At 38.4% G+C, this 12,133-nt stretch overlaps 1 protein-coding gene across 7 annotated transcripts in view; it reads right to left on the reverse strand.

The window, feature by feature from the left end:
- acaca (acetyl-CoA carboxylase alpha) overlaps window positions 1–12,133 on the reverse strand; it is a 46,473-nt gene that overhangs the window by 15,523 nt on the left and 18,817 nt on the right. For 2 of the 7 annotated variants that reach the window (XM_058626664.1, XM_058626658.1), the window contains 13 exons: window positions 10,732–10,755; window positions 9,273–9,395; window positions 8,659–8,802; window positions 8,449–8,551; window positions 6,702–6,809; window positions 6,549–6,605; window positions 5,971–6,015; window positions 5,340–5,381; window positions 3,590–3,805; window positions 2,533–2,688; window positions 2,205–2,429; window positions 905–1,060; window positions 645–791 (listed from right to left, as the gene is read on the reverse strand). In XM_058626664.1, coding sequence (XP_058482647.1) covers window positions 645–791; window positions 905–1,060; window positions 2,205–2,429; window positions 2,533–2,688; window positions 3,590–3,805; window positions 5,340–5,381; window positions 5,971–6,015; window positions 6,549–6,605; window positions 6,702–6,809; window positions 8,449–8,551; window positions 8,659–8,802; window positions 9,273–9,395; window positions 10,732–10,755 — 1,546 coding nt within the window. The remainder of the gene's footprint in view (window positions 1–644; window positions 792–904; window positions 1,061–2,204; window positions 2,430–2,532; window positions 2,689–3,589; window positions 3,806–5,339; window positions 5,382–5,970; window positions 6,016–6,548; window positions 6,606–6,701; window positions 6,810–8,448; window positions 8,552–8,658; window positions 8,803–9,272; window positions 9,396–10,731; window positions 10,756–12,133) is intronic. The other 5 variants (XM_058626660.1, XM_058626659.1, XM_058626661.1 and 2 more) reach the window with 5 other exon arrangements.

Here is a 12,133-nt window from a genome sequence, read left to right on the forward strand (position 1 = left end):
CATTAGCTTCAAATATAAAATGTATCCACTGGACACACAAATCCTCTGAGGCTGGAAGTTTGTGTAAAACACTGTGCTCCACTGTGCAGCCACCAACAGCACACTTGTCCCTCCGTGTTGACATAATACCGCTCTTCCTCCCTCGCCTGCACTCTCGCAGGGACAAGGTGGAGCTAAGGTGGAGCTCTCGAGGTAAACTTACTGGTGGGTGGTAACATTCGTGGTGAAATGCGCATGCTGCCGTCATAAGCGCAGGGAATTCAACATTGTGTGTTTTATCGCCTATACTTACACTAAGGGGGACCACAAAAACATGACTGAGTATTCTTTTTCCACACTTTGCCGACTGGTAGGGCCTCCAGAGTCCCAAATATAAGTATTAAAATGGTTAAAAAGTTGATTTTGCATAATATGTCCCTTTTAAGGTATTCCACCTGTAATGCTCTACAGCAGTATTTCACCATTCACTGAACACATTCTCAGTGTACTTTCTATGTGCATTAAGTTAATCAATTTAAAATAAAGTATTAAAGAACACAGCTTCAGAAACGCAGCGACCCAGAGGAAATTGCACCTTTTAAAGGGAATGTGGCTCGATAGAGAAAAAAGTGAAAGTAAATGGCAAAGTAATGAAATGAACTAACCTCGTTGCCTCCTGGCAGTCGGTTCATCTGCACCAGCTGACCCTGGGCATCCAGAACCAGCTCTGTAAAGGTGAGCAGCTCTGAAGGTAACGGGCATTTGGGTAAGTCAGCAAAGGCCTGAACTGAGTGCCACAATTTTTTCAGAGCCTGGAAAGAGAAATGAAATGGTCAGAATAAAATAATTAAGAAATGTTTAAAGAGTAGCTAAACACAGTGCTCAAGTAGTTTTTTTTCTGTGTTTTTTTTTTTTTTATCGTCACCTGTCTGAACATTTCTGGAAAGTCGTAGACATAGGTGGTGCCCAGAGACTGTGCCTGGAAGCGTTTGGACTGCAGCAGGTCCTTGGTGACGTAGGGCGTGTTGATGAGCATGCCATGCAGTGGACCCTGCTTATCTCCATATGCTTGGAACATGATCTGGAAATAAGAAGGTAACAGAGTTACATCACAGATATTCTCTCATCATTGAAAACCTTGGATTGAGGTAAAAAAAAAAAAAAAAAAAAACTAAATATAAAATCATGAGTTTTGTGCATGATGATGATGACTATGATCAATGTTGCGACTGTAGTGGTTTCCCGTCATCCACCGCAAACCAATTTACCCCCTAGAGAGACAATTGTCATCTCTGAAAATGAGCTAATACACAGCAATTATAAAATAAAATGGATACAAAGCATAAAACATATCCACAAATGAGTCAGGTAGTGAACAAGAGTGAGGTTGACACATGAGGTATGGCCAGTGAATTGAAAAGCTACAGTGATGTGTTTGAGGAAAGCATTTCTAATCCAAATTGTGTTGAATTAGGATAGTAACACCCTTAATATTCATCATTTTTTGTGTGTTTGAGCGTGACAGTTGATGGACTTTTTTTCCCCTTCCATTTAGATGTTACCTTTTCAATGTTCACATGATAAAGAATGCATAATGACGGATGGATAGATAGATGGAAGGATAGAGCAGGTCTAACTCAACTCTACCTCAGCATTTTGCACCTTATATTGTATATAGGCTGCTGCTTGCTGCACTTATTATCATTATTAAAGTGGTCGAGCGAGAGAGAGGGAGCAGCACAGCTGAGTGTGTATTTGTTAATGTAAGTAAATTGATTGTCTCTGCAATTACTACAACACTACTTCTTCAACTAAGCCCAAAGCATGTGTGGTGCAAGAGTGAAAAGGGTCCCCCCTCGAACAATGTTTTGCTGTGCCACGTTACGTTTTTCTTATACCTGTCATGAAGTATACGGAATGAACCAGTAACTAGCGGGATGAATATTCTTGAGATATTGTAGATTTATGCAGGCATAGATTAGATTAGCATTTTGTTAAGTGACTAAAACCAGTTTTTCCTTGTGTTCCCTATATTTTTGTTTCACAAACTGGTTTACAGCACTGCTGGCTATTGTGTCATATTATTGTATCTCATATTATTACACTTAAACTTCACTTCACCAAGAAAAGGAGTCAAAATACATTCTGAGATCTGAGGTGTCCAGAATGGAGCTGAAGCCCTCTGCCAATATGTTGATGAGATGGTAGATGAGTGAGTGCCCCACCTGTCGGTCTTTGGGCCCCACCTGTCCCGTTCGGGCATCCGTGACCTCCTTGTAAAGACTGATGTCGAGGTAGTAGCCCGATTCATTGGTAAGAAAGAGGCGGATGGGGATTTGTTTTCCCGTTGGGGTCAGGCGGATGTTAATCTTCAGTTCAGCCTGCAGGACGCGCAGCTTCCACAGCCGACTCCCATAACGCATGACCATGGAGCGGACAGACTCCTCAATCTGTAGTTCGAAGAGGGGGGGGTTAAAGCAAAATCAAGTCATTAATAAAAAGTGAGCTAAATTCTAAAGATGTGCAATACATGTGCATGACTGTTTCACAAACCTTTGATGGGTCCATGATGACAGTGGGAACAAAGTTCAGGAAGATGTGGTTACAGTCAGTTCGCACAGTTGTGTTGTTGAAAGCCACCTCTAGCTCATCCATGGCTTCTAGCAGCAAACGCTCTGCTTCATTGTGAAGGTACTCGAAAGAGGCTTCCTAGTGAAGAAAGGAAGAAAATTCGCTACAAAACATATACAAATTTCGATGGAAAAAAAGAACATTTAGACCAACAGAACACACCCAGGAAATAAAAAGCAATACAAAGAAAATAGAAAAGACAGAAGTACATAAACAGATTCACCAAATTTCAGTAAAAACTCCAAAGACATTTCATTTATACATTATTCGCCAATGACCAAACTCACAAACTGTTAGTACAAGAAAGGTATTTTACTCAAGGAATAACAGCTAAGTAAGGTGGACACAGTGTCACCTTATATTAAAGCAGAAGAGTAAGATGACAAGTTATTAAACAAACGACCCACTTACCCCCAAATGATTGAAATCTACTTAAGTGCAACTTTACTGATTCACATCAAGCACTTTCGAAGTTTATTTACATCTTGTGTTGTAGACAGTTGTAGCTGTAAGTATTTTCAGTATCAAATGTTTTAAACTAACACTATGAATTAATTGTTAAGTAAAAGCTTATTTTACCTTCGACGTCACTGAGGAAATGGGAAACATTTATACACAGTCTATGGATAACCACGTTCTTATTCTCATTTGTTATTAATAATTAATACTTGTAATTATAATTGTTTACCATGTGCCTTGAGATAAATGATTTGGTGTTATACAAATGAAATGTAATTGTTATTCGCATATGTAGTGGAGGTTGACATTATTCAAAAAGCCATTATAGAGTTTAGAAACAACTTAAGTAAGGTTTTTGTGATCCATATACTGGATAAAATACACTTGTTACACCTTTTATTTATGCTTATTTTATACTTTACCCTTTATCAAAATCATTTAAAATGACAGGAGAAAAATGATCAAGAAGATTAAGCTAAAAATGTCTTTGTTCTTTTCCTTGTTTGAACAGTATTCTTACCTTGGTGACGAGATCAGAGTGGCGAATAATGGCTCGCACAAAGAACCGGTAGTCTGTAACCTCTGTGCCAACCTCCACGCGGGCTGCACCCAGGTACAGGTGCATCTTATGGTTGGCACACGGGATGGCAGTTAAGGCAAAATTACGCATGCGGTTGAGTTCCAACTGGAAAGCTAGTGCTGGCTCGAGATGACGATAGATCCTGTCCTCCTCAAACTGTTGACGCAAAGACAGGAAACAATCACAAACAGCAACACTTAAAACTTGTTAATTTGGTTTATTCACACCTCTTTTTCAAAGTTAGGCTTCTCTGCCTCTTTTCCATTAACAAAAGCAATAGAAAAATGCCTGTGAGCCTCACACTGTATTGAGTAAATGAAATCACGGACAATCTCAATCTTAGAACGCTGTTAATGGGCATCATTTCTCCTAAATGGGAGAAATAATTAAACAAGTTCATTACTTTAATGACTTTTAGTGGCATCACTGTCGTAAAAACTATCAGGGGTAACGGAGAGGAAGAGACATCACTGATTGTGATGGAGTGAAATTTCACATTGCCATGGGGGTATAAAGTTGTTGTTGTCTTATAATTACAAGGGGTCTTTAACGGTTTTCCATCCAAGGAAAAATATATATTTAAGTATCTGGTTTTATCATCAGTGTCACAGTAATCTAAAACGTGGACATGAATATGCCTTTGTTTAGTCCAAAAAATTCAGATGTGTAACATTTAGGAGATAGCAGAGTTTGTGTAAGTGTATAACTGGTTAACAATAAAAATAATTTGGTTTTTGCATATACTATAGGCAAGGACCACCATTGAATGAGCAAACCAAACATGGTGTGTGTTTCATGTTTTGAAGCAGAAGATTTCTACACAAATGAAGAATAACATCACTTTTTGATACACAAAGGCCACTGTAGTTCTCCAACTCACTTGGGAAAGGGAGGGGTGAGCAGAGGAGTCCTACATTTGTTACAATCTGCCATCTCATTATTAGATGTCACTAATTCTGTGACACCAATGTGTGCAGTGCCGACTTTGGCAGAGTGTTTGGATAAGAAATGCAAGAGAACGGGTATGGGGACTGCACCAGTACCCTACAGAAGTCTCTCTATCTCTGAAACTATCTGTTGATATGGACACTAATCTTTTATTGCAGTTATTTTGTGACTCTCTTTTATACTCATTTCCCTGTTTTTAGGTTTATATGCAATGTAGGCACATGTTGTCACTGCTGGAGTAGCAATCCAGCCAATAGGACCCCTCTCTGATCATTCTATGTACTAACTGCCCTGTGATTGTTCAAAGCCTCCCATGACTGTACAACCAGCACTGTCACTCACTCATACCAAAACGGCCTAATTCCCTGTGCAATACTGCTAATTATAACATTATAACTTCCCTGAGCTCACGGTTCACTTGTACATACTATGTTATTGTTTACCTTGTTTTTGTTGCCTTGCATGTATTTAATAGTATTTAATAGTCTTTATTTCCTTATCTTATTTTTCTACTTTTCTACATTATCTTATCTTATCTTATCTTATGACACGGCAACTTTACTTGTGAGGCTGTAAACGGACCTCAGAGGAGGTGCAGAAGCGTTGTTATTGTTCACCATCAGATCACTTGATTATGATGAAAGGCTATTATGACATATTTGATTAAATCCAAATCCAAAAATAAATCCTCCCCAAGTAAAGAGCTGATTTGACTCGTGGTTTGTGAAATGTTGATACTCACCTTGTCTCTGGCACGGAATGTAAAAAATTTGGGGAACTCTCTCTGCATGGAAAAAAAAGAAAGAAGAATAAAATTAATAATAAATAAACAATGTCACCATAAAATAAGATGGTTCTTGCACAAACTAACAATAAAACTAATCACAACGCTATTATGGGTCCTGTTTAAGTTCTAATTAAAATAACTATATAATAATAACATTCGATAATGCAGAGTATTTCACAGTGTAGCTTCAGTTTATAGTGGGTCAAACTTTGAAGGATGAATGGGGTCTTGTAATCTACGGCACAATCAGCAGGACATAACATATAACTGCCATGATAGGGGGTTTCATTGCAATGCAGATTTTAGTTATGACTACATGTTTTTGTGGGTTACATAATTTAACTACAGCTCAAAATCCTGCTGCTTTCTTAGCCAAATTGTATTGATTCAGGACAATGGTGCATTATGTTTCCTTTATTCATGCTAGCACAACAGAGGTAAATAAGCTTCCTCTTGAATAAAGGAGCTGACTGGTCGCATATTTAATGGCCACTTTATTTGACAGAACTGTTTTGCAATGGCAAATGCAGCAAAACAATTTTTTCAGAACCAACTGCCCTCATTTCCTTTGTCTCCCTCTACTTACATGAAACCTTTGGTCCACCTCACAGTTGATTTGCTTCCTGAAATCCTGTCATCATAAATGCAGCAAAAGCAAGGCATGCAGGAGGAGATACAGAAACAAACAGGACAATAAGCTAAATTTCAAATGCAAATATCATTACAATTACCAAACTCATGTCATTGACAATTTTATTATTGAAGCATTAGTAATCACAAAAAGACAAATCATGTGTATCACTTGCTAAAATTACTTAATAGCTGACATAAAGGCTGCAACTCACAATTGTTTTTTTTTAATAATCAATTAATCTGTTAAAAAAAAAAATCAATAAACAATCAGTTGCTTGGTCCATAAAATGAAGAAAATGATTGGAAATGTTGATCAGTGTTTCCCAAACCTCAAAATGATAACTTTGTTCGCATAACCAAAAATATTCACAAGTAAGACGCTGAAACTAATCTTTAAATGATTATCAAAGTAGTTGGCAATTCATTTTGTAATCGATTAATAATTTATTAATGTTGCAGCCCTAGGTGACATGCATGGTAGTATCTTGTAAAGACAGTCAGCAGGCAGTGTAAGTTTCTTACAACTCTCACCTTCTGAGCCACAAGGAAAGTCAGCCTTCGGATGCCATGTTCAAACAGCAGGGATTTCTGGGATTGATAGAAAACAAAAGGCACATGTCAAGATGACACGTTCTTTTCTGAACATTTTGAATTCAAAAACCTTTGCTGTAAAAAGCTCCTAACCTTTGAATGAGTGACATCCCTGAACATGGCTGCCAGGCTGTCGTCATCGATGTCACTGTCCGTCTTTATGGCCACATTCAGGATGTGGATTGGCTCATCTAGGACAATCTGGATGAAAAAGCAAACAAGTCAATGAGTGTAAGTAAATCTGACATTTCCATGTACCATGTCGAGCAGAAATACAAATAAAAGATGTAGAAATTAGACAAACAAAGACCGAATTTATTAAGGGCTCGTACAGATTTTCTGAAGTCGTGAGCAAATTGATTATCTTAGAAAACAATGTACGTATGTGGCCCAGACTGTCACTGAAAGGTTTCAGAGTAATCGGTTTCTTATGCGCATTCACATATGTACTTAACCTGATAGATCAGGTTTTTGGTTGTTTGAAGTGCGGCTGTATCAGGTATTGACACATGGGCTTATTTAAACTATCTATAGTGCATGGCAAAAGTGCATTAGTGTGTGTGTCCAACTTTTTTGCCAGTTAAATGGTGCAAAATCTTGGTGCAAAGTGAGGCTTAAGGTGCAAAGGGGTTGTATTAAGTATTAGGTGTGTTCTGGGCATAACATTGATGACAATTAGAGTTTTGCGTGTCATTCACCCTAAAACCCAGGTGCACCTGTATTTGCATATTGCTGTTTAAATGGACTAGTGGGAAACTGGAGAAATGAACGATTCTTTGCTGAGGAGACAGATCTGCTCGTGCACAATGTGAAGGTGAGCGAGCAGATCGAGACCTAGCAACAGAGCAAGAACACTTCACTGAGGGATTGGTATGTGGACCTTGGCCTGTGGAACCTCTGCCTCCACCGTCTACTGACTGCCTGTCCCTTCTGACAGAATGCGCAGGATAAGCAATTGCACTGACATTCAACCTGTATTTAACTGATGAGAAAGGGGAGAAAGAGGGGCACTGAACTCGCCTATACAGGCACATCTAATGGACCATTTAGATAAGCATGAACATATTGTGCCATTGACTTAGCACCAGTTTTTGTTGGTTAATGTATTTTTGCAGCCTAAAGATAGCAATGCACAAACACTGAACCCAACCACACCACAATTTAAGACCAACACTACCTACACGACATGGGCACTGGGTGTCAAAATAACAACTGTATCAGTTGGAAACTTGCCATGATGCCACTTTGCACTGGGTTTAAGTTAGAGCCCATAGTCACAACTGACTGCACCAAGTGCCCCCAGCACTAAAATCCAGCTAAACACACAACCACTTATCCTCACTGAAAACATGGCTGCCAGAGGGAACAAAAGCAAAAACTGATTTTAGTCACAAAACAAGACTCAACAAACTGGAAATTAGCATTTGTATCACTTTACAAACCCTACCAAAGTCCATTGAGAGAATTCAGCAATCTAACCTTAATCATTAAATTCAAATGAGTTACAGTGCCTTGCATAAGTATTCAACCTTGAACCTTTACACATTTTGTCACATTACAACCACAAACTGTAATGTTAATGTTTTGGGGTTTTTTTGTGACAGACCAAACACAAAATAGTGAAATGGTCAAAATTATAAACAAATGAGCTTCCGTGTTTCAAGCTCATTTTTGCTACAGGGGGCACAAAAGGGGTGTTTGCTGACTGTGGGTCAGTAACTCATCCAAATACTTGAAAAAAAAACAAACAATCACTATAAAGCTCTTCACTTTTGATCACATAAATCATTTTATAGGATTTGACTTGTGACAGGGCCTGTCAGAGGTCTGTTCTCATCACCTTGTTGTCCTCTTCAACATACAGCACAGGATTACCACCCTCTGGGTAAGTGGGGCTTGGGGGAGGAGAGTCAGTGAAGCAGCTCAACACATCTGTGATGTTCCTATAAGAGAACATATATACCATTAATCACACTTCTGATATTATCTTCACCTATTAACAAAATATACCCATATCTAGCTCTATTTTCTATCACTAACATGGACTGACCTGGTGAACTCCTGGAAGGACCGGAAAGCGACCATGGCTCCCATGCGCTGACAGGGTGGTGTAAAAGACGTGTCAAGTAGAACATCACTGACGCTGGCTACATGCACCATGCCGTAGTGGTTCAGGTTGGATGAGAATGACATCCTAAAGTGTCAACAAAGAGCAGTTAATAAGAAAATCTGCCACAAAACTAAACTGGCTAGGTAAAGATACCCCAAGACAAAGTTAAAGAGCCTCACTACAGTTTTAATTCCACAGCTTGTTGCTATTTTTTTTAAGATGCTGGGATGTATTAAAACTGTAAGAAAAAATGTAAGGGGGGGGGGGGGTTCAAATTATATTATAAAACAAATAAAAAACCAATTTTAACTGAACACAGTGAAAGCAATGTTACATAATGCCCCCAATTCCTCTATTGAGATAGGCCACAGGTTAGTAAGATTAAACGGAAGAACATTTTCCTTTCACAGGAACAAAGGAACGTAAACCCACCAGGAAAATCCATTTAAAAGATTGACAGATTTCATTTTGTTGGGTGTTAGTCCTTTGATTTGAAGGAAGGCTTCCCAAAAAGACACCCACTGAAAGCACTCAGGAGGTTTTGGGTGTCAAACCTGTCCACAGTTTCCGAATCTGAGACATTTTTCCTCTCAGTGCCATCATCCTTCGATTTACTATCTTCCTGTATTTTAGTTTCCATTTCTTTAAAAGTGTCCAGGATTGGAGTGGAAAATTTTCTGGCGGGACAGTCACATGTTTGAGTTCAGGAGATTTGCACTAGCTTAAAAACATGCATTTCAATTACCTTACACCATATTAATATGGTCATATGGTATTTCAAGTCTCTACAACACATACAATAGGTTAGCATCAAACACTCTTGCACAAAGACACAAACACACACATAGAGACACAAATGATTGACACAGCGGCTGAATGCCAAAGGCCATGCAGTTGTCAGAGACAAGACAGTAACCTTATCAACCAGACTACAGTACAGGTGCTGAAATATTTCTATTTTGGAAAAATGTAAAGCATCAAACAGCTGCATAACAAAACTCCTCGTTGACCTAAAGCTGTAATCTATAGTTGATTTCAAAAACACCTTAGTCCTTCATCGAATTTGTCTGTATCCTCTTCACATCCTGAGAGCCAACACTGCATAAAAAGTTTTTTGTAGCTCTTGGAGCACAACCAATAGGGCTGAGTATTTCGTACATCTTCACGATGTGATGTGCATCATGATACATAGGCCACGATACAATACACATTGCGATACACAGAGCATCAAATCCTCCACCTAATTTACTACAACAGCTGCTTTATTAACCTTTAACAGCAAAGGCAATGGACATGTTCATCTCATATATCATCTCAACTGACCTATACTGCCACCAACTGGTTTTATGACATACTGCACCATCTGCACCCAACACAGCATTTGCAAGTCATCAACAGTCATTGATTGTTTTTACAACTGATTCGGTCAGTATCAATTAAGCTGTCTTCACAGCAGTTTTCCCCCCTCTCTTCTTCAGGCAGTGTGTGTTCATGTGTTCAGCGTGCAAATCTTTGACAAGAGGGCAGAAAGGGAGAGGGTAATGGGTTGCAGTAAAGTCTGCTATTGCAACCATTTAAAGGCTCCAGAAAAGTTTTTGCTGCATGTCCTTTGTTTCCTACACCACTTTCACAGTACACAGTACTTGCACCAACATGTCCATTGATTGAAGTATTTTTATGGTAACCAACTTTGGTAACCAAAATCTCTTTTCAGGTTCTGAACCAAATTATTTTTGGTGTTAATGTAGCAATTGGGTCAAAATTTGGTTCTGAAGCCAAACCAACCTGTGTGAAAGCCCTATGAATACTTTCCCGAGTTTTTTTTTTTTTTTTTTTGGACTGGATGTGAAGAGGATTTCAACAAATAACATTAAAAGAGTGTTTTCAAAACAAATTACGGACTCACGCTTTAAACTCCAGCCGAGTTCATTCTCAAATGAATTACCGTTTTGACCTTGCACCTAATCTACAGTCACTAGTATGTAATGCAATAAAAAAAGATATTTACAATACCTGTTTAGAGTGGGGATGTTCCCTCTGAAATCAAACAACATCAATTACTAAGTGGTTAGTGGCAGGCATCAGGAGAGGAAGACAGTCAAGGTGTGTGTGTGTGTGTGTGTGTGTGTGAACGTTTACATGTTATATCTGTTTCTAAATGATTTACTGAATAGGAATGGAACAAAATGAGAATTTCCTGCCAAGGTTATCCTGACCAAACATAATTGTAAATCCCAATATTATTGTAAAAGTTAGTTTTTTTTTGGCAGTGAAGACAGGGTACATATTTTACATTTTAAAGTGAAAAACAAGAATATTATGATTATTACAGATCACACTATCCTAGAATGACTGGAAAGATGCCAGCTACAATATTAATAATTTCCTCCAATCACAATTACCCCGATGATGGAAATTCATCCAGATAAACTGATTGTGAGTCATTTCTATCTCCATGTGCAATACAAATGTATATCTCTTCATTCCTAGTAGGGCTGCAATGATTATTTGATGAATCGATTATTAACTTAATTAATTGTCAACTATTTTGATGATCAATTAAGTTTGAGTGTTTTTTCAGCTTCTTAAATGTGAATAGTTTCTGGTTTCTTTGCTCCATATAACAAAGAATTCATTAAAACCAAATAATGTTGGTTTGTGGACCAAAGAAGCAATCGAGTAATCGAGAACATAATTGACAGGTGAATCAATTATGAACATAATCTGCAGCCCCAACCCCTAGCAAGAAGTATGAAAAATTAGATGAATAAACACTTCCTGACAGTTCCCTTTTCAACATGCATCATGTGAACCCAATGCCTGTTTGTCATGAGGTAAACTCTTCACAATCTCAACATGAAGGTTAATTCAGACACCTTAAAACACATGCATGCAATGACACAAGACAAAGCACACCAGCAAAACAAAAAATAAATAAATAAAAGTCAACAAGCAACAAGCAAATCATACAGGCGTTCACACCAAACACATTCAGACAGGCAGGATGTGAAATTTGAGTGCTGCAGAAATGCCACAGTGCAGTTTTGTATTTTTTTTTCCAAAAATTCCTAGTTTATCTCTGATGTCTCTCCCAGATTCTTAGGTTCAGTAAAGCATCAGATGAGTTCGTCCAAAATTCACAATGAAGAACAACTGACACTGACTGACAGCTTTGTTGCTCATAGCACTTGCACTTTTGAGATACCGAGGAAAGTATTTTCTGTTTTTGTAAAATATCTTGTTTTTACAAGAACCGAGAACAACGATGAACAATGACAGAGGTGGGAGGGAGGAGCCACAGACAACATTGAGGTTATGACCAAGAGCTTCTATGTGGTGAAGTGGTGGACACCTTTTGTGCGACTACGGCACATCACTTACTTTATAAACACATAGACAACAGTAATACAAGAGT

This window comes from Solea solea, chromosome 4, assembly GCF_958295425.1.
Source record: "Solea solea chromosome 4, fSolSol10.1, whole genome shotgun sequence".
NCBI lineage: Eukaryota > Metazoa > Chordata > Actinopteri > Pleuronectiformes > Soleidae > Solea > Solea solea.